We start from the raw sequence: 22,582 nt of genomic DNA, 5'->3' as shown, positions 1-22,582 counted from the left end.
TTTTATTTTATAAAATGTCTCTTATATTTCTTTTGTCCATTAAATAAGTAAAAGTGTAAATAGTTAAAACGATAATAAATTTGGCACTTTTATAAATATAAGAAAAAATGCATAAAATCTCCTTAAATTTTATGTATTTTATAAATAATTATCATAAACTATTTTTTTTCTTAATCATCTCTTAAACTTTTATTTCCTTCTTTAATGATTTGAGTGAACAATATGTTATGCATAAATTAGTTAGTGCATAATAGTAAATATAATTCTATCCATTTATAACTACTTTGTGATGCTTTTGCATGCCATTTTTCAACTTCAAAAAAAAAATACTTGTGTTCATTTTCCTGAAAGTATCTCAGGTTTACATCTAAATATTTTTTCGTCCTTTTGTTTTACTTGATTACTTTTTTCCTTTTAAATTGATTTTCAGAAATCTATCTTTGGAACAAGACATCCACATTCTTTTGTTCTTGAGAAAGTGTTTAATTTGCAAGTTTATGGGATGAGATTTGTAAAGGAAACATTGATTAGTTTTCAAAGCTTTGGGACCTTTAGACTATAAAACATTAAGTCGATGTTATTATTACTTTGTCGAATCTATATGATATAGATAAGTTCATCTTATTATTATCGGATGCAATTAAAGGAGTTTGAATTGTAAGATAAATTCGACCATGAAGGAAATTATTGGTTCCTTTAGAAGTTTGCAAGATGTATTTTGAATCTTGCCTCAACCCTTCAAATAATCTTATTGATAATGTGCAAGTGGCTTTATGGAGACACTTAAAAATAAAATTATATGTATTTATCAAGGCATGCAAAATTTCCAATAGTTGTGTTGTATAAGTTAAATTTGAAAATATTAACTTACAAACTAAGACCCAATTTTGTTACCATTTTTATTGGGTAGAACAAAGATAAATCTGGTGTGTATCTCTTTACCAAATTATTAACTTTTTAATTAATTAAGTGTATCTCCTTATTTTGTTATGAAATGGTTGTATATATATTTACACAAATATCATAGAGCTATACAAATTACTTTTGAGGCCATGTTACAAGAAATACTGTTGTGAATCTATTAATCTCATCTTGGCTAGGCTTTGCCTTCAATTATGTTGGATAGATGAACAAGTTTCCATGGGTTCAAGTTGGTTTCAGAAAAGGGGAGAAAACTTACTAAAATACCAAGAAAATTTTGAGTTCAACTTAATGCTTTTGCAAAATGTTTGTTTCAAGCACAAACTATTAGTAATTAATTGAATTATTTAATTTAGTATAAATTATATTAATTCAGCATGTTAACATTCTGAGAGTAAGTTTTAACATTCTGAGAGTAAACTTTGTTTAATATTTGTTTACTGAACAAATTTCACAGTGTTTCAAACAATTCAATTATGTAAATTATTATAAGGTTATTGGAGATTAAAACTAATTTGAATATTTCACACAAAACAAAACTCATTTGAATCTTCCTCTTCCTATCATAAGATGCCCACCAAAATTTATCCTCAAATTCCTTTTGATAGTGTCATAATTCAGAATTATTTAGAAGCAATGGTATTGAATATAACCATAAATTATATTTTTTTGATGCAAAGTTGTTAGACTTCCCTACATATAGATTAATAAGAAAAAGGACTCTTAACATGCTAACTTGTGACTTTTCTCCGTGCAACTGAGTAAATTGAATGGCATACATATTTTAGGTGTATCAAATTATACTTCTAAGACTATTTAAACAATTTTGATGAACCAATAAGGTGTTGGTTAGTAACTTAAGACCCTACTAGATGCTTAAGTGGACCAAACAGTCAAGGATTCAATTTTTGGATGCGACATTTGTTAGGAGAGACAGTCATGTATTCTAAAAATGATTAGTTCCTTACTCATAAGATAAAGAGATACTTTTAATACTACCCAAAAAAAACAATATTGATGAATTCAAAATATAACAATAAATTGATATTTGGGTTTTTCAAATGTGTCCATAGACATGTTAGTAGTGTGACATAATAGTAGTGATTTCTACCATGAACATATTAATGACATTATGACAACAGCATCAGTGCATGTTGCAAGAAATATTACCCACTGAATTTCATCAATTCAGTTCAAAATTACATGTAAAACTTTAGTCAGGAAAAGCAACCTACCAACCTTACACAGATATAATGGTTCCTATATGTGTTCATACATCATACTCCATGCTAAGATATTTTTCTTCCGGATAATAAACTGCAGTCACAGTATTGCCCCCAAATTTCCTACCATTTAGTGCAGATTTTGCAGCTAAAGAACCAGCACTATCAGAGTACTCCAAGAACACCTGCAAGGTAAACCAACACCACACTCAAAATAATTGACTCAGCTGTTATTCACTACCTCATGAAACTATTTTTTGGTTTCAGGAATAGATGGGAGGAAAGAAAAAAATAATATAGAAAGTGATTTTTTTGTTGTCTGGTATGGAAGCAGGGAAAGCTAAAAACTTATCTTCTCTTGTTTGATTGTGTAATTAGTGCAGAAAGTGGGAGCAGAGAAAATAATATATTTGTGGAGTGACATAAATACACCCACATAAAAATGCCATCACAAAGTCTAATATTTTTAATCAATGGTAATATAGTCTTTGACTAAAACCAATGCTTCCCACTTGGTGTAGACTTCAACTAGTTTTTTCTTCACTAGCAAATCATGTTTTAGTTGTGCTCCAAATTGCTAGCGCAACCAAACAAGGGAAAAGTATATCTCATCCTTTTTTTCTTCATGCCCTTTTAAACCCAACCAATCAATGCATATAGGTGTATTAGAGTATCTAACTAAGCTATATTAACTAGTATACTCTGACCAGGTTCAACACAGATGGCACAAAAAAGTTATAAATAGTTTATGGGTCATTAGGAAACAGACTCTCCGCTTGTGGGGTAAGGCTGCGTATATTTACCCTTCCCAAATCCCACTAAGTGGGAGCCTCGTGTACAGGGCCGTCATTTTTTTTAGTTATGGCTCATGAGGTACATCATATTAGTAACTAATGCATCACATAACTTGACACACTTAAAAAGTGGTGCCAAATTCCTGTCATGTTAGCAACTGATGAAATCCAGAACTTATATGCATCACAAGTGAACTACGCACCTTTCCAACACCTGAAGCTGGCTCTTCATTTTGATTTGGACGAGGAATAACAACATTCACCAAGGTACCTATACAGTTCAACCAAGTACAAGATAGGATATGAATTAGAAGCTCGTGAACAAAGTATATTAGCAGACATTTCACAACAACCCTTTCTAAATCAAACTTTGTTTTCTGCAGATAAATGCCTCTCTGAACTCACAGCAAAATAAATAATGATAAAACCAATCATGTCATGAAATAAGCCTTGAGCACCAGAGTTTCAGTACCGAATACAACGACTGGTATATTGTAATAGAATAGCCAGACAAATATCTTTCATTATTTTGTATCTGTTTTCAATACTACCACAAACTAAAGCATTGCATTGTCATTATGCAAAATCAGAAAATAATTTTTCAACAACTTTTTCTGTGTACCAACCCTTGTACACAAATCTTAGCTCCTAGACACATCTAATTTTATTACAAAAATTGAAATCCAGAAATTACATGAAAATTTCTCTCTACTAAGCGAGAAAATGCAGATAAAGACAACATTAAACAATCTTACTAATTATGCCCCATGGAGAATTTTCCAAAACAAGTAATGCGGTAAAAAAAAGTCTTCATACAAGCAAGGTTAAGTAGAAAATGCAATAGCATGCACAGTTTTAAGTAGAGAAGGCAGGTTTTTTTTACAAGATACATCAAATTACATAACATGCCATACCAAATTTGCAGCATTCATCGCGCATGTCTTCCAATATTTCATCATACTCTTCATCATTGTTCAATTGTTCAGTAGTAATGGCCTTTAAAAAACAGGTAAAACGGGTGCAGGCAAAGACAACCAGAGATCAGTAAAATCAAACTGTTAATAACCAGTTACACTTGATAAAGTAACAATAGTAAGCTTTAAATCAATTTTCCACGTTAACAATAAAATTCTGCATATAGTAGAAAGCAGGGTCACCTCAGTCAAGCATACAACTTTTGTAGGGCTTTCATCAATTGTTGTTGTAACTCTTTCCACTCCAGGAATACTTAACCCACCAACTTCCAAAACTGATTTCTGTTGGTTAAAGAATATCAACAATCAAGAACAATAATAAAGGCAAAGTAGACAAATAGAAGGCAAAAGTACATGTGCTCTACCTGGATAGCTATATGCTGCTGTGCCCGTGCAAGGATGCTGTCTTGTTCTGTTTTAGAATGTCCACTGCCCAAGAAGTGCATCATAATGAATTTTTCATTGACCAAAGGGGAGTAGAAATGTTTAAGATAGGAAAAGGAACTAGAGTGATAAACAATTGAAGATTTAAAATATTTTAGAATATAGACACAACTTATTAGAGACTACTGTGACAATGGTTTAAGAAGTTGTCTACGCATCACTTTTAACTTCCTTCTTCATGTTCTCATCATCGTCAACAGCAACACAAATATCAGGGGGGAATTGAGGGTATACCACAAAATACCGAAATCACTTGAGATTAATGGTTTTTTATAAGCAAGACTAATGGTTATTGAAAGCATGACAGCATAATGGAATGACATATTCCACATATCAGTAGTACGAGGAGAAGGAATGATCAGTAATTAGGGGTTTAGCAAGTAGAGATTTTGTGCAATCAATCCAATCATTGTTTTATGTCAACTTACAAGTTTCTATTAAGAATACTACACAAGCTTTCTAAATTTAAATAACTTTTGTCTGTATCAGTGACACCCAGATTCATCTTTGTATTTTATAGCATATGGGCAATTAAAGGAAGATTTGGAAATTGTGTGCCACAGTAGCCATGAAATATCGACAACAAAATTATGCAGTAGATAAAGTCAAAGTTCAAGCAAGTAATAGATTTTTCAGTAAAAAGGCCAACCTGACGGTAGCACGCCTTACAGTCAATGTTTTATCACCCATTTTAAGGCCATTGAGAGAGGCACAAGCAATGTCTGTTACTGCTGGATCCTGACAACCAGCAAATTAATTTTAAGAAAAATATGAAACAACCTGTATACACTGCTATATAAAATTTAACAAAATAAATTAATAGAAAACGACACAGTTAAAAATGATAACATGGAGATCTCTATTCTACATTACTTCACCTGATAGATGCAGAAACCATATCCTTTTGAATTTCCAGTGTCTTTATCCCTAACGAGATCAAAAGCCCGAAGAGAACTGCAATTGGTCAAGTGCCACCATAACATTAATATATGTCAGGTTTATGTTGGTAAAGAAAATTGTTTGGTGTGAACAGAGAATCAAATAAATTTCACTATACAGAAAAAGGGCAAACTTAAAGAGTGGATAAATGCAAGATAGCCTTACCCAAAAGATTGAAGCAATTCTCTTATTTGTGCTTCAGTAAAGTAATATGGCAGCCCACCCACAAAAATGCGGTCAAGTCCCTCAATTGCACCAATCGCACTGAAAACAAATCCAGATTGGTGAAACAGAAGAAGTTATTTCAAACATCACGTAAAATCCATATAAAATATACAAGCCACCATCGAATTATATGGCATGCTTACCCTACAGCAAGTCCAATAGCAGATAAATTAAGGTATGGACTTGGTTGGCTAGGACCGAGAGCTGCAGCTAATGAAGGGTTATAATCTGATGGCCTACGAACCCGAACAGCAACACCCTAAAGATATCACAAGAAACATGTCAGTGTCTAGTGTTCTCAGAGATTCAATTGCCCTGGCGGCACATTCCAAATTAGTGGAGAAAACAGACTGCGTGAAGTATTCAATTGAGAATGCACTAGATAACAGCCTCTTACAAATATGCAGGTAGAAAACTAATTGCACAAGCTTACTTTACCGCCAAGAAATTAGAATTTCTAAGTCAAATATTTTCCGGGGAGGGAAAAAACCAATCTTTAAGTGTAATAACACATCCAAAAATATATATATAAGAGAACAATGTTATTTGTACACTTAGATTTAACCCTTTCTAGTTTGAGAAAAGGAATGACATAGATTCAAAGTACCATTCCACTCTAAGAGTCAAATCCAAGTGTACAAACAACATTTTTAATATATAAAACATGAAAAAATCAATAGATAAAAAATTGTAAACACTGCAAATTAGCATATCAGGTTTTACCTTGGCTATGAGATAGACTCCAGGCCCAACCCAATACTAGATAGCATTTTGCCATATTTACTAATACTACAATATATAAAAGCTCTTAAAAATACAAAATAAAAAACATGCTTCATTAACTTTAATAAGTCATGTCCTGTGAATGACAGACTCCAGAAAACTCAAGCATTCAGTCACGACTTATTGCGAAATGTCAAAGATTTGATTATACAACAATTGATGTACATCTTATTTAATTCCTGCTATCGTGCATCTTGATTTAATATAAGTTAACGCCTTATATGGACAGTGCAAGAGATTAAGAAGGCAGTGCTTGCCTCAAATACTATTCCATCTAATGCCATTGCATTACTAGCTTCTTCGACAGTTCTCATCTCCACAAACGCAAATTTCTTCTCATGATTGATGTAGACATTGACAACAGAATCACCTGTTAATCAAAAATATTTGAATCAACAAAACAACTAAACAATATTGGATGTGTCTGTTGTATTTACATATATTATTATACACACAGGACAGTTAAACAACTATAATAATGTGGTCAGCCAGTTTTTTTCTTAATAATGTATTCCAATAAAGAAAATATCAAGTTTGATTACATACCAAAATAATCCAGTTAGTCTTAAGTTTAGTAAGACAATATCAGCAAGATGATCACTTGTAATTCAAGGGTTGGATTAATGAGAGTTTTTTTATATGATAGGTTATTGAGTAGAGTAAGTAAGCCAAGCCTTATATACAGGTATTAATATGAAAATAAAATAATATGCATATTGAACCTGCTCCAGCGGAATTTCCCCCAACAGCAGTCATGACTTGGCTGAAGAATGATGCAATTACCTGTTTCAAAAATTAAAGAACCTCAAAACAATTACAGAAGAAAAGGGAAACAATTATTAGGTTAGGTATGTTGCAGTCTAACCTATAATGTAGCATACAGCAGAATGTACCTAGTTATATCCACTGAGTCTTTAATCCAGGAATAGTGAATACAATCATAACATGCAGGCATTAATTGTTCTCCTTTTATTCTATTTGGAGCGTCAATAAAGCAACACTTCACACTGGAAAGGTCTATTGTGGCTAGTATTCATTTTAAATACCAATATAACATTCATAATAGTAATGGCTCTAGATTATTTGAAAATTGCAATTGTTTTCCACTTCCTACTTGGTTACCATAGCAACTTAAAAAAGGCAGTGGGGACTGCCGACTATTGCCACCACATATTGTCTTCATATAATTGCAAATATCCATACATACAGATAAACTTGATTTCAAATAGAACCAGAAGGTAATAATTTCATGAATTAAAGATTGCCAATATTTTTTATAGTTTTCTTCCAATTTTTTTACCATCTTTTTAGGACAGAGGAAGTACATATGTAGAGAGAGTGGGGAGAACCTGTTCATTAATCAAAGGAGGAAGCCCACCGACATATACTCGCCGTGCGTGCCTTGTGGCCTTTGGAACAATAAAATAGAAACTGTCATAAAGACATATAAACCTAAAAATGCACATATTGATACAGAGAAGTCACAACCTGTTGTGTCATTGGTTGAACTTGCATTAAGGAAAGTGCTCCAATCTGTGACATTAAAATCATCAAGAGTTCATAGAATTAAAACAATAGAAAATCTGGTGTCATAGCACTCACGACAAACGAGCACCTGTGACATCCCAAATGATGACAAATTTTGTGCAGTTCCATGAATCATATTAGTAATGCCCAGCATTTGCCCTGCATTGTTAACTTTTAAGAAATTAAGAAAAGAAGAAGATATAGAAAATAAGTTGTACAGAAAAAATATATAGTACGGTTTTCTAACTTGTCATGAGGTCAAACAAATAAGAGGCTGATAGGGTGCGGGAGAGACCACCCATCACAAGGGTGTACCGTAGAAGGCCATGTGGCAGCCAATAGTCCGCGTGGCAGCAGGGGACTAAACCCCTGCAGCAGTTTTGGTAACTGCCGTGGGTAGGGGGAGCAAAATCCTATAAATAGGAGTGGGGAGGTTAGTGTGAGTAGTTTTGAAGTATTGTGTAGGAAGGGGAATTGATTCAGGGAATCAATTAGGGTTCTTCATTGTCTTCTTCTAATCTTGCAATCAATAAAGAGGTATTAGTATCCGGAATTCAATTGATTTCGGATTGATTTTGTTCGGAACTTCTTCTTTTGTGCATTCTTTTACCGGTGTTATCACTGGTATCAGAGCACCGATTCCGGTGCCCTGAAAACTGCTGCTGATTCATTGTTAATTCATGAAGACTCGAAGCATGTCACGGTCCGGAGATGATTGGGAACAAGAACGTGAAGAGATGCGAATGAGATTGGAATTTGCGGAATCCTTGGTGAAGAAGCACGAGGAGCAAATGGCGGAGATGACAGCGAAGATGGAGCGCTACGGTTTCACCGCCGACGCTGACCACGGCGGCGACACCGCCAGTTCTGTTCACGGCGGAATTGGCCGTGACCGCAGCGAGAGGCGAAGTCAGGAACACCGAGGCCAAGACAATCGCAGCGGAGAGGATTTCCGCGGGAACGACGGTCCGTTTCGGCAAGAGAGGGCTAGCCACGGGAGAGAGGAGTTCCATGAAGGAGATGACCAATTTCGGCAGGAAAAATGGAGAAAATTGGAAATTCCGATTTTTTCCGACGACGACGCATTTGGATGGACTCACCGGTTGGAGAGATACTTCCAACTCAAGGAGCTTACGGAAGGCGAGAAAATGCAAGCCACGATTATGGCACTTGAAGAGAAGGCTTTGAGTTGGCACCATTGGTGGGAAAAGTGCAACCCGAGGCCAAAGTGGGAAGGTTTCAAGATCGTTGTGGTTCGAAGATTCCAGCCGTCTATGATGCAGAATCCGTTTGAGCAGTTATTGGCTCTCAAGCAAACAGGTTGCGTGGAAGAGTTTGTAGAGGAGTTTGAGAAGGATGTTGGAGCTTTGAGAACCATTGATCAAGAGTTTGCAAGAGGCATATTCATGAATGGATTGAAAGAGGAGCTTAGAGCCGAGGTAAAATTGTATGAATTACATTCTTTATCCGAAATTATACAAAAGAATGTGATATTGAGTAAGAGGGGCTCGTATGGTTATGCAAGCCGAAGTGGAGGAAGTCAGAGAAGCAATCCTTACTCTAGAACTGTGACCGTGGAATCAAAAACCGTTGGGGAGGGAAGGCAAGACAGTTTCGGGGGAAGTAACACTATTGGGAATTTTGAGCCGAAACCAGGAAGTGAGGGTGTTCGGCCAAGAGGAGGAGAATTCAAACATTTAACCAGTGCTGAGGTTAAAGATCGGCATGACAAAGAGCTATGTTTTAGATGTGATGAGCCTTACACTAGAGACCACCGATGCAAAAATAGGCAATTCTGAATGCTTATTATGGAGGCAGGGGATGAGGAAGAAGGTGGAGGGGAAGAAGTTGTGGACTTGGTCCAAGATTTGCGGTTATCCTTGTGTTCCATGTCGGGCTTTACCACGACAAGGTCTTGGAAGATAGAAGGGATAATTGAGGGGAATAGCTATTGTTGTGCTCATTGACTGTGGGGCTTCTCACAACTTCATAGCCAATGAGGTGGTGAGAGAGTTAAATTTGGTGGTTCAGGATACTCCTTCTTACATGGTGGAGGTAGGAGACGGACATAAGGTGAAGTGTGGAGGGAAATGCGCCCAATTGTCTTTCCAGATATAGAATTAGGAGGTGGTCCAAGATTTTTATCTCTTCACTCTCAAAGGGGTTGATCTAGTGTTGGGATTAGACTGGTTATCTGGATTGGGTGAGGTCTAAGCTGATTTTGGTAAACTGGAGCTCACGGTCAGACAAGGACAAAATTTGATTCGCATCACCGGTAATCCAGCCTTGGCTAAAACTGAACTTTCATATGGAGCATTGTTGTAGGTACTTCGGGCCGAAGGTGAGGGATTAATCATGTAGTGTGAATCATCAAGTCGAAAGGGCGAGGGGGTTGAGAGCACTCCGGTCCGAATGTTGCAGTTGCTCGAAGACTTTGATGAGTTGTTCAAGGATTCTACCGGCTTGCCACTAGTCCGAAGGCAGTATCATGCCATACATCTGATTGAGGGGGCAATCATCCCCAATGTTAGATCGTACAAATATCCACACTATCAGAAAACATAGATTGAAGGTCTGGTTAAGGAAATGTTGGAGTCTGGGGTTATTCAGCATAGCATCAGTCCTTATTCCAGTCCTGTCATTTTGGTGAAGAAAAAAGATGGGGGATGGAGGTTCTGTGTGGATTATAGAGCCTTAAATAAGGTAACCATACCGAACAAATTCCCTATTCCGATTATTGAGGAGTTGTTGGATGAGATTGGAGGAGCCGCCGTCTTCACCAAATTGGACTTGAAATCGAGGTATCATCAGATTCGGATGCGGAGTGAAGATGTGGAGAAGACTACTTTCCGAACCCATGAAGGTCATTATGAGTTTGTTGTGATGCCTTTTGGTCTCACTAATGCACCTTCGACCTTCCAGACCCTTATGAATGAGGTGTTACGACCCTACTTGCGACGATTTGCATTGGTCTTCTTCGATGATATTTTGATTTATAGTCCGGATGAGGAGTCTCATGAGAAGCAGTTGAGGGAGGTTTTGACTGCTCTGCGAGACAATTCGCTGAAGGTCAACAAGAAAAAATGTAGTTTTGTTAAGCCCAGTTTAAAATATTTGGGCCACATTATCTCTCATTCTGGAGTGGCGGCAGATGAGTCTAAAGTGGCCACTATGAGTTCTTGGCCTATACCCCGTGATTTAAAGAGTTTAAGGGGATTTCTGGGCCTCACAGGTTATTACCGCAGTCCGTAGGTTTGTGCAAGGATATGGGAGAATTGCCAAGCCTCTCAAGATTTATTGAAAAATGATAACTTCGTGTGGACCGAAGATGCCACTATGGCCTTCCAGACCCTCAAGGCAGCCATGGTCAATTTACCGGTGTTGGTCGTGCCAGACTTCACGAAGACCTTTGTGTTGGAAACCGATGCTTCTAGTAAGGGGATTGGGGCAGTGTTGATACAAGAAGGTCGCCCTTTAGCTTTTTGGAGTAAGGGGTTGTTAGCGAGATCCCATTTGAAGTCGGTTTATGAGCGAGAATTGATGGCATTGGTTCAGACCGTGCAGTATGGGCCGCCACTTTGTCATTAAAACGGACCAAAGGAGTTTGAAATTCATTACAGATCAGAGGCTTTTCAGTGAGGAACAATTTAAATGGGCAATAAAACTCATTGGTTTGAATTTTGAGATTCAGTTCAAACCCGGAAAGGAAAATTTTATGGCTGATGCATTATCGAGGAAGGCCTATTATTCGGCAATCTCAGTGATTAATGTTGGAGATGTCGAGGGTTGGTTCCAAGAGGTTCAGCAGGAACCTAAGTGGAGAAGGGTAATCCAGGATTTGGCAGAAAATTCAGACTATCATATGGGGTTCCAGTTTCAGGCCGAACGTTTATTGTATAAGGGGTGATTGGTGTTGTCCAAGACGTCTGACAAGTTGCCTCTGATTTTAGCCGAGTGCCATGACAGTGTAGCCGCTGGTCACTCTGGGTTCTTCCGCACTTACAAACGGGTTTCTAGTTTCTTTTATTGAGATGGCATGCATGGTTATGTGAAGCAGTATGTCGAGGCGTGTGATGTGTGTCAACACCAAAAGTATTTCACTTTAGCACCTGGAGGGGTTTTGCAGCCACTACCTATTCATACTCAGGTATGGCAGGACATCTCGATGGATTTCATATCCGGATTGCCACGGTCTAGTGGCAAGGATACCATTTTGGTAGTGGTGGATCGGCCCACAAAGTATGCCCACTTTTATCCTCTTGGCCATCCCTATTCGGCTAAGGATGTAGCTTCCGTGTTTGTTAGAGAAGTGGTGAAGCTACATGGGTTTCCATCATCAATAGTTTCTGATCAGGTCTTTTTGAGCCAATTCTGGCAGGAGTTGTTCCGGTTGACAAGTACTCGTTTGAAGTACAACACGGCTTACCATCCTCAAATGGATGGGCAAACTGAGATGGTGAATCACAGTTTGGAAACATACCTTCGATGCTTTGTGGGGCCTAAGCCAAAGAAATGGGGAGAATGACTTTCATGGGTCGAGTTTTGGTTTAACACTACTTACAACGTTTCTACAGGTATGACTCCTTTCAAAGCCTTATATGGGAGGGATCCTCCGATTTTGATTAAGGGGTGTACTTTTACGTCGAAGGTTGAGGAAGTAAATCAGCTCTTGGTTGCCCGAGATGAGGTCCTTCAAGAGTTGAGGCAGAATCTGTTACGTGCCCAAGATTTGATGAAGGCTCAGGCAGATAAAAATAGGAGTGAGGTTGAATTTGAGGTGGAAGATTGGGTGTTCTTGAAACTTCAACCGTATAGGTTGAAGACTGCTTCAAGACCTTCGGCCAAATTGTCAGCTAAGTTCTATGGGCCATATCGGATTTTGGAGCGCATTGGGCTGGTGGCTTACCGGTTGGCATTGCCGGATCATACACGAGTTCATCCTGTGTTCCCTGTTTCTTTGTTGAAAAGGGCTTTGAAACCGGCTCAACAACCTCAGCCCCTTCCAATGATGTTGTCCGAGGAGTTGGAGTTGAAGGTGCAACCGACGGAAATCTTGCAACACTGGGTTGATCAGAGTGGGAATGTTGAAGTGTTGGTGTAGTGGGAAGATTTGTCGAAGAGTGTGAGAATTCTTGGGAGTCGGTGGCGCAAATGAAGAAGCTTTTCCTCAATTTGTCCTTGAGGACAAGTTGGTTCTTCTGGGAGGGGGTATTGATAGGGTGTGGGAGAGACCACCCATCACAAGAGTGTACCATAGAAGGCCACGTGGCAGCAGGGGAATAAACCCATGCAGCAGTTTTGGTAACTGTCGTGGGTAGGGGGAGGCAGAATCCTATAAATAGGAGTGAGGGGGGGTTAGTGTGAGTAGTTTTGAAGTATTGTGTAGGAAGGGGAATTGATTCAGGGAATCAATCTTGTAATGTGTAATTGATTCAGGGAATCAATTAGGGTTCTTTATTGTCTTCTTCTAATCTTGCAATCAATAAAGAGGTATTAGTATCCGGAATTCAATTGATTCCGGATCGATTTTGTTTGGAACTTCTTTTGTGCATTCTATTACCGGTGTTATCAGAGGCCTACAACTACAAGCATCCATTTGACAACAAATAAAGTTGAATGAAAGAAAATATATCATACCTAATATATAGCATGAAAAACATAAAAATTTAGAAATGAGTTTGATGACTGCAGATTCTGGGAAAATACGTGTCTATCAATAGGAAACTTTTGACCGCTGAGAGTGAAAGGTCCAGCTACAGAATGCATAGGCCATCCATTGAATATGCTACAGGGTGTGCGCTGATAGGTAGATTGGTAACACATGCATCCCAACATTGCCTTCTTAACCAACCATAAAAATAATCCAGAAACATAACCACACACAACAGCCAAACAACACAAGAGTGGTTCTTAGTTTCAAAAGTAAACTTATGACTATAAAAGTGTATGGAAAATATCAATAGAAACACTTAATGTAAGGAAACAACTACTGCAGACTAAATGTGCCAAACAACAAAAGAAAAATAAATGAAAGCTTGTAAACATATTCTAAAGAGAAATCCACACATGTAATGTACTAAATTACAAGGTTAAGTAAAAACCTGAAACAGCAGGTGTCACGCCTGAAGCAGGTGGTGCCATGTCAAATCCAGAGGTCCTTTTGCTGCAAACACAATTGGATGCATGTAGAAGATAAAATAATAAACACTGATAAAAGTGCTTATAAAAACAGGAATCGAATCGTGAATCAGAAAGCCTATCTTTTAAATTGCAAATCAGAACATACCTTCAAACTTCAATCGTATACATTTTCTATCATTAAAAAATAACAGAACATATTTTTCACATATATAACAATAAAAATAAGTAGAAATAAATAACCTCCCTATTTCCTTTTTTGTGAACATTAATTTGTATATACTTTTATTTCCATACTTCATATATACACTAATTTTCTCATGTCCTATGCACTACATTTTCCTTACTTTTTATGCACATTAATTATAATTATTATATTAATATATTAATTATTAGATTTCTCCATCTTATTTTTCTCTGATTTTTAAATAAGTATAGAAATAAATAATTTTAAGATATCTTTTTTTACGAACATTAACTTCATTATATTTTTATCTCCTTAATTCATATATACCTTAATTTTCTGATCAATATGATTTTCATAATTTTATGCAAGATAGTTATGTTATTAGAGGGCAAGAATAGCAAGAGATGCCACAGAATTGTGAATCCAACGATTCATCTGTGATACAAAAAATTGATGCTGTGTTTCTATCTCCACTTTGATTCAAGCAGTGTTCTTATTGGCAGTCATGGGAATGGTTGCATTTACAATCTAGTGCAATACAAACTACATTCAAATAACCAAAATTAAAATAAGACAAACAGAAATTCGAGAGTCTATCACATTAGAATAGAAGTATAATATCATGCCTACACAAAAAGTTAGGAACATAACATAAGTTAGGGAAAATGTAACATGTACCTAGATGCATGCACAGTGTTAGTTAAATTTTTAGATCAAAGTACAGGTGAACCGATCATTATTATTATGTAACAAGCCTGAAATGCTTCTTTATTTTAATTATGCCAACCGAGTTGGAAAGTGAGGTTAAATCAATAGGCTCGAAATCAAACAAGCACGGTAGATGCCCAGACGGTAGTTATTGAAGATCAAGAAGAAAGTTCATATCCCACAAGAACAATGGGCATGCTAAAACTGAAGTCCTACCTCTCTGAACGAGAAGGGGATCTGGATCTTGATATATGTTCCCTCCTTGATCTTGATCTATGCTCTCCATATTTGTGTCTGGTTTCTCCATCTCGAAAACGATCATTATGCCTACAAAAAGAAGATATCTATCCAATATATGAAATGATAAATAGATGAAAGCAACACATAGACAAGTGCTATTATATAAATTACAACAACTAAGCTTAACCCCACTAGGTGGGGTCAGCTAAGTTATAAATACATTGCTTAAGAAAATTTTATTATAAACGAGGAGAAAATGGTGAGGAATAGCCTAACCTATCATAGTCACGGCTCTGCTGACGATTAGAACTTTCATATCTGCCCCTTCCATTAAAACCACTATCCCTATAGTCTCTGTGATGACGGTCATGAAAAGTTTTCCTCTCTCCATCTCGCTTTCTCATCCTCAAACTCTCACGAGCAGATCCTCGAGAAATTGGCTGAAATAATTTAAAAGCACCCAATCATCTGAACCGTGAATGTCACAGAACAACCATCAAGAGTAAGTCACATAGTGTACAAACAATAAACACAGCAAATTCCATTCCCTTGACAAGTACTGCACATTGCAGAAAGTTTTAGAAAAATAGGTGAAGGAAGAACAAAAAAAGGACCTCGGAAATATAATGCTATTGTTACTATAAACTATATCAGTGAGAAAAACACTAATCCAATAATACCCCTTAACTCCGCTACTGATGCCATGAAACCCTCTATCCCTTTATACCTCATGTTCAATCATGCACCAACTATAAAGGACAGTCCATTGCATGAGACTTACACTCAGTAGAGTCAAGGGAGGGTGGACGGTTGCAGTCTTAACCTGCAAATGGAGAGATTGTTTCCGGAATTTGAACTCGTAACCCACATGTCACAATAAGCAACCTTAACATTGTGCCTAATTTCAATTGGTAAATATACAATAACAACCCTTAAACTCTGCCTCTAACCCAAATTCATTCATATGTTCATCATGGTTGAAACCAAAAACGCAGAAGCTCATTCATAACCTAAATTGGATTACAGAAAATAAATCATTGCAATCACAGTGACAAAATTTAAAGATGATGTAATCAAGCATCATATAAAAGCAAAGCAGGTACCTCAAAATAAATTAAAATAAAAAAGATCGTCAATGACAAATTCCAGAAACTACACGGAATCATATATGGGAAGATGAATATATAGGAAAATAAATAAGTAAAAATAAAAATGAAGGAACCTCGTCGGGGGATGAAGGAGAACGAAAGGATGCGAGATTTTCGGTGTCAGACATTGCAGACAAATCGAGGGAAGGTTAGCAATGGAGTTTGAATTTTGAAAACCTAAATTGCCATGTTTGATTTCTTGTGTGTAATAATGGAAGTAGCATAGTAACTTATACATTAATTTAATGTGCTGATTTATTTTAGATGGTTAGCAAGAAAAATTGAATTTAAAGGACGAAAAAGTAATACAAATAAAGTATGAATGATGTGATTATGTATAATAAATTTTTATACTAAAGTTGTTTCATTTGCATGGTTTCCTTTCATTACATTAGTATATTTTATTGTTTATTAGTTTTAGAGGAAAAAATGAACGTAGAGTTTTATATATTGTTATTGTATCATTTATTATTTATATTTAATTATTATTACTCTTCAAAAAAATAATTCAAATGCGTTGTAAATTATGTAATGATTGTGTATAAATATTTACAATATTAATATATTGATATTACATTCTATTAGTTTAATTAGTTATGGTGATTTTTTCTGTACAATGGAAAAGAAACAACTAGGACAATGATAAAAGGTCTATATTGAAGATATAGACCGCATCTAGAGGATCTCAATCCCAAATTTTCACACTACAATTCTTATTTTAACTAAGTTTGGACATAATTTCAGCAAGCATGTTGCCTTCTCTACAATTATGTTGGAAGTGAACTTGTCAATCTTTCTCAAGTAGGTCGGGAATGTTATCAACAACCTCGGCAACCCACCTAAAATGAACATCCAAACTTTTAGAGAGAATATATATCACCTAAGACAATCACTTTAAAAGATTACATGATGAAAGCCTAAGTTCCAAGCCAACCTAAGCCCCTCTTCGATAGCTTGAATCTCAACTAGAATGGGGATGCCCGTGCTAAAACTTGTAGAAAAACCAAAGATCCAATTGTCATCGTGGTCACGCACCATGCCTCCACCACCTATTAACTTGTTCCACGCATTACAACTTCCATCAACATTAATCTTGACAACGTCATGCTCATGTCTACACCATTGGACATTAGGTAGAGTATCAACAAAAGATCAAGTGTTATAAAGACTCCAATCTCGTAGCTCATAGTGCACATTACTAGCGACATGACTAGTATGCCAAGAAGTATCCTCACAGATTGAGTTATTCCACCACCTCTAGATCCATTAGATACCTGCAAAAAATAAACTTCCCTCAACAGTCCTAGTGTTAGTCATGAACCAGGAAATGAAAGAATAATTATTCCAAAACACATAGATTGTTGAAACCCACCCATCTCCAAAGGGGAGTTCTTTCCACACAATCCCAAAATAAATGGAAAAGGACCTCTGCCTCATTATGACACCGAGAACACATAGGAGTACTTGCCAATCTCCTAGTGAAAAGAAGAAGATTAGTTGACAAAGAGTCGTGAGTAGCGAGCCAACAAACAAATTTAACGTTTTTCAGGATCTGAAGTCTTCAAAGCCAATTCCAAGTAAAATTAGAATTCATTTCCCCTTCTTTGTTCTTAAGCTACTGGTAACCAAAATTGGCAAAATAGCAACCAGAAGCATGGTTCTCCCAAATCCAACAATCAATTGCACTAGGGGTAATTGAAACTGGAATATTAACAATGATGTTAGTCACATGTAGAGAAAGAATAGTATAAACCATAATGAGATCCCAAGAATCCTCTCTCTAGAGATCCTTCACATAAATTTGGGTATTAGAAATGTTGACAAAATCCACCAAATTGCATAGTTTACCAATCTTAATACAATTATCATACTATAAGGTGTTATCCTCATTTCCCAGATGAAGACTATACCCTTCTTTAAGCTCCTCAGTCACCTTGACAATAGTCTTCCATATAAGAGAAGTTGTCGGTGTTTTAGGGGCAAACAACATCGAACAATCGCCAAGATATTTATCCTTCAAAATCCTACACCATAATTTATTACTTTATTAGATTATATTCCAACTCAGCTTGCCAAGAAGAGAGGTATTAGCATATCGAGTGTCGCATATCCCAAACCCGCCATTTTTTATGTTTATCGATCACGTCCCATTTGACCAGGTTGAGGCTCCTCTTATTAACATCATCACTCCAAATACAATCTATCAAATCTCATTGCACACGCTATTCAGGAACCACATACTCTGCATAGTATAAGTGAGAATAGATTTTAGAATCGATTTAACAAGACATAAAAACATATTAATCTCTTATTATCAATTACAGGTGTAAACAATAAAAAGAATATTGGTATATATTTACTAACATACCATATTATATTCCTATAAAAATTATATTTTTGGCAGCCAAAATCACACTCTTTATTATTTAACACAAGCTTCTAAGCTAGTTATACGTATAAGAGAGCCTACCCCTTATAAAATTAGGAGCAATAAGTTAATTGATATAAAAAGAACTTTTTAATTAAGACTAGCTTACAAGTTAGTTGACATATATAAAATGAAATAAATCATTAACTTCTAAGTAATAAGTTACTGTATTGAAAATAAGCTTAAAAGCTTAAAGCTAGTTAATAAGTCACATTTGCTACACAAAACCAAGTAGATTATTTTTTCAAATAAGCCAATTAATTAATTAAAAGCTACTTGGTGACATACTCTAAAAAAGGAAGTCATGGCCTTGGTGTTCATCAAGGAGGTGGCATTATTGCTAAAGTGGGAAAAAGTGTTCATGAACCCTTTCAATTGAGTTAATAGTCAATTTGTTCATCCAAAGGGACAAGATTCTTAAGAGGGAATCATTTGTTGTTGTGAATGATAAAAAGACATTGGGACCATTTGGTGCTGTGAATGATTAAAAGATATAAGGGCCATTTTCTCTTAGAGATAATAATGTTGAATTTAGTGATAGGTGAATGAATCCCATTTGGTGTATATCTAGAGTGAGTGGAGTTCTCTATTTGTGATCTTATAGATTGAGTGCTCCTAATATATTTATTTTTCAAAGAAACTTATCATCATATGAATCCTTCAAATATTATATTTGTCACTAACTTGATCCTACAAAAAAAAATTACCTACCATATATGATAAGCTGTATCTAAACTTAGAACATGGAAAACTTACAACATAATAACGGGTTGCAGATTCACAAAATACAATAGATACAGGAAATCTTATCCATGTCCAAACATTGCAAGGCTATATCCACCATCCACCGTTGCGAGGCGGCTTTGGGGTGGTTGCAATGGAAATCCATGGCAGTTGCAATATGTTTCGATTTGTGTTTGATGAGGTGTGACTAAGCTTGCAGCAGAGGAACACAAAACGGAGGTTCACGGTGGTGGCTCTCGAAGGAACAGCAGGTGGTGCAACCAAGGTGACGAATTTCAATTAGCCATGGAAGCATGGTGTTTGCTGTGAACCTTTTTCTTTCTATTTTGAAATTGCATAAGAAGATGCACAAAAATAAGCCGTTTTGAGGCAAGTTCATCAAATGTAAACAAAGTTGAGGAACCAAAAGAACAACCTAATAGCTCAATTGTTCTATATTGTAAGTTATAATAAAACTTCCACTGAGAAAACATTGATGCTAATATGCTATAAATCATATTCACCATTGAGCGCTACTAGTTCTGTGTTTGGCATCAAAAAATTGCTTTCTGATTTGCAGTATTTTCCTACTCAGACATATAATGAACAAAAATAACATTAGAACACTGATTAGAGAAACAACAGTGGATATGATTAATTAAAAGAGATGAAAGTTGAGTTCAAAGATGCAGTCTGTCTCAGTTGCCAACAAAGCTACAAAATTTAGATCGTAACACCAGATAACTTACTATTGTACAAAAAACACCAACAAAATAAACTCAGTTCAGGAAATTAATAACTTATTCTACCATCGCCCTCGGTTATCACGTCCTGGAAGGATCCGTTACTAGGAATCATAGGCAAGACATGCTCTTGATGGGGTACAATGACATCAAGAAGGTAGGGGCCAGGGGTGTCCAACATTTTCTGAATTGCTGCAGTGACTTCGTCTTTCTTCGTCACACGAGCTGCTGGTATTCCACACGCATCTGCAAACTTCAACATATTTGGGAAAATCTCAATCTCATTTGCTGGGTTTCCCAGATAGGTGTGAGCTCTATTAGCCTTGTAAAAGCGGTCCTCCCACTGAACAACCATACCCAAGTGTTGATTATTCAACAATAATACCTTAACAGGGAGATTCTCCACCCTTATGGTGGCTAGCTCTTGAACATTCATTATAAAACTTCCATCCCCGTCAATGTCAACTACAATAGCGCCCGGGTTAGCTACGGCAGCTCCAATGGCAGCAGGCAATCCAAAACCCATAGCACCAAGACCACCAGATGTTAACCACTGCCTAGGTCTCTTGTATTTGTAAAACTGAGCAGCCCACATCTGATGCTGTCCAACACCAGTACTTACGATAGCATTTCCATTCGTCAGCTCATCCAAAACCTGAATAGCATACTGTGGAGAAATACGATCTTCGAATGTCTTAAAACTCAATGGAAATTTGACCTTTTGCTCATTCAGCTCTTCTCTCCAACCTCGAAAATCAACTTTATCCTTGATCCCTTTGCTCTCCAATATCCTATTAATCCCTTCCAAAGCCACCTTCAAGTCCGCACAAACAGACACATGTGGCTGTTTGTTTTTCCCAATCTCAGCCGAATCAATATCAATGTGAACAATTTTCGCACGACTAGCAAAAGCCTCAAGCTTCCCTGTCACACGATCATCAAACCTAACCCCGAATGCAAGCAGCAAATCACTCTTATCAACAGCATAATTCGCATACACGGTCCCATGCATTCCAAGCATTTGAAGTGACTTCTCATCACCGAGAGGGTATGATCCTAAACCCATCAAGGTACTAGCAACAGGTATCCCAGTAAGCTCTACGAATTTCCTCAATTCCTCACTCGAATCCAAACTACCACCACCAACATACAAAACCGGTTTCTTAGATTCCGAAATCAACCTCACAATTTGGTGTAAATGTTTCTCATCAGGGGATTTAGGCAATCTAGACACATATCCAGTTAACCTAATTGGTTGATCCCAATTTGGAACAGCAAGTTGTTGCTGAATATCTTTAGGAACATCAATCAACACAGGACCAGGCCTTCCAGAAGTTGCTAAAAAAAATGCCTCATTCACAACCCTAGGAATATCATCAATATCAAGAACAAGATAATTATGCTTAGTGATTGATCTCGTTACCTCAACAATCGGAGTTTCTTGAAAAGCGTCCGTACCGATCATTCGCCGCGGAACTTGTCCGGTGATTGCCACGATCGGAACACTGTCGAGGAGCGCGTCGGCGAGACCGCTGACGAGATTGGTGGCGCCAGGTCCAGAGGTCGCCATGCAGACACCAGGAAGGCCGGAGGAGCGCGCGTAGCCCTCGGCGGCGAAGATTCCACCCTGTTCATGGCGAGGGAGGATATTGCGGATGGTATTGGAGCGCGTGAGGGCCTGGTGAATCTCCATCGACGCGCCGCCAGGGTAAGCGAAGACATTGGTGACACCTTGCCGCTCAAGAGCTTCGACGAGGATGTCGGAGCCCTTACGTGGCTCGTCAGGGGCAAACCGGGAAATGAAAGGCTCAGTTGTTAGGGTTGGAGCGGCGGCGGCGGTGGAGGTGGCGCGTGGTGCAGGTATTTTAGGGTTACTGGAGAGGGAACTGGTGATTCGAAGAGAACGACGTCGTATAGAGGGGAATGAGGTTACAGGGAGGGTAAAACGGAGAATTTGCTTTGAAGAAGAAGAAGGGAGAGGGGTAAATGTGGGATTTGGAGTGGTAGTGGCCGCCATCTTCAAAATCTATGAAAAACAATGAAAATCATTAGATTCCAACATGCACCACTTTAAATATAACAGATCTTTTTTCTTCATTCTCAATATTACCCTCCTACCTATGATGGACAATTCTTTGTGGATGGGTATAATTGTCAAGTTATAATTGGTATTGTATCAATTTGGGATATGAGATTTTACATCTTCTTCTTTCAATTAGTTCATATTTAATTTTTTTTGCTACTATTAAGTATATTTTTTACCAAAAAGAGTGAAAAACTATTATTTTTTTGGGTGTGTACCCTCTCCAATAAATGTTACTTCAAAAAACAAATATTTGACATTTTAGTTTGATTTTAAAATTTATACATTATTATCAACACATCATGTACCATAGATTTATATTACTTTAGTTTGAGAGTTCAATTATGCTTAATA

The 22,582-nt window shown here is 37.0% G+C and overlaps 2 protein-coding genes across 7 annotated transcripts; both read right to left on the bottom strand.

Moving 5' to 3' along the window:
* Positions 2,009-16,476, bottom strand: LOC109334151 (splicing factor U2af large subunit A-like). 5 transcript variants are annotated; one of them, XM_019569736.1, is made up of 18 exons: positions 16,326-16,476; positions 15,380-15,543; positions 15,080-15,190; positions 13,932-13,993; positions 7,919-8,001; positions 7,792-7,836; positions 7,653-7,712; positions 7,026-7,086; positions 6,561-6,673; positions 5,664-5,779; positions 5,461-5,559; positions 5,235-5,310; positions 5,006-5,094; positions 4,278-4,341; positions 4,096-4,194; positions 3,853-3,934; positions 3,142-3,209; positions 2,009-2,329 (listed from the first exon to the last, which is right to left on the bottom strand). In XM_019569736.1, exons 1-18 carry the CDS (start codon positions 16,377-16,379, stop codon positions 2,192-2,194), a joined length of 1,584 nt encoding a protein of 527 aa, XP_019425281.1. In that variant the 5' UTR covers positions 16,380-16,476; the 3' UTR covers positions 2,009-2,191. The 5 variants fall into 5 exon arrangements, with proteins under 5 accessions (XP_019425281.1, XP_019425282.1, XP_019425283.1 ...); XM_019569737.1 differs by having other exon boundaries at positions 7,919-7,989; XM_019569738.1 differs by having other exon boundaries at positions 15,380-15,571; positions 16,326-16,455.
* Positions 5,966-22,196, bottom strand: LOC109334150 (acetolactate synthase 1, chloroplastic-like). Of its 2 annotated transcripts, XR_002106072.1 has the most exons (3): positions 20,138-22,196; positions 6,701-6,707; positions 5,966-5,977 (listed from the first exon to the last, which is right to left on the bottom strand). XR_002106072.1 is itself a non-coding variant. In XM_019569735.1 (1 exon), exon 1 carries the CDS (start codon positions 22,160-22,162, stop codon positions 20,195-20,197), a length of 1,968 nt encoding a protein of 655 aa, XP_019425280.1. In that variant the 5' UTR covers positions 22,163-22,196; the 3' UTR covers positions 20,033-20,194. The 2 variants fall into 2 exon arrangements, 1 of the variants encoding a protein (XP_019425280.1); XM_019569735.1 differs by lacking the exons at positions 5,966-5,977; positions 6,701-6,707 and having other exon boundaries at positions 20,033-22,196.

Source organism: Lupinus angustifolius, chromosome LG19, assembly GCF_001865875.1.
Source record: "Lupinus angustifolius cultivar Tanjil chromosome LG19, LupAngTanjil_v1.0, whole genome shotgun sequence".
NCBI classification, from domain to species: domain Eukaryota; kingdom Viridiplantae; phylum Streptophyta; class Magnoliopsida; order Fabales; family Fabaceae; genus Lupinus; species Lupinus angustifolius.
This window is presented reverse-complemented; position numbering and strand designations above follow the sequence as displayed.

Bases quoted from the DNA above. Each gene is read 5' to 3' on its own strand.
- LOC109334151 (XM_019569736.1), bottom strand. From the start codon at position 16,379: ATGTCTGACACCGAAAATCTCGCATCCTTTCGTTCTCCTTCATCCCCC. The intron at 15,544-16,325 runs GTTCCTTCATTT...AAATTATTTCAG, and splicing joins CTCCTTCATCCCCCGACGAG to CCAATTTCTCGAGGATCTGC. The intron at 7,713-7,791 runs GTTGTGACTTCT...ATTGTTCCAAAG, and splicing joins TTCAACCAATGACACAACAG to GCCACAAGGCACGCACGGCG.
- LOC109334150 (XM_019569735.1), bottom strand. From the start codon at position 22,162: ATGGCGGCCACTACCACTCCAAATCCCACATTTACCCCTCTCCCTTCT.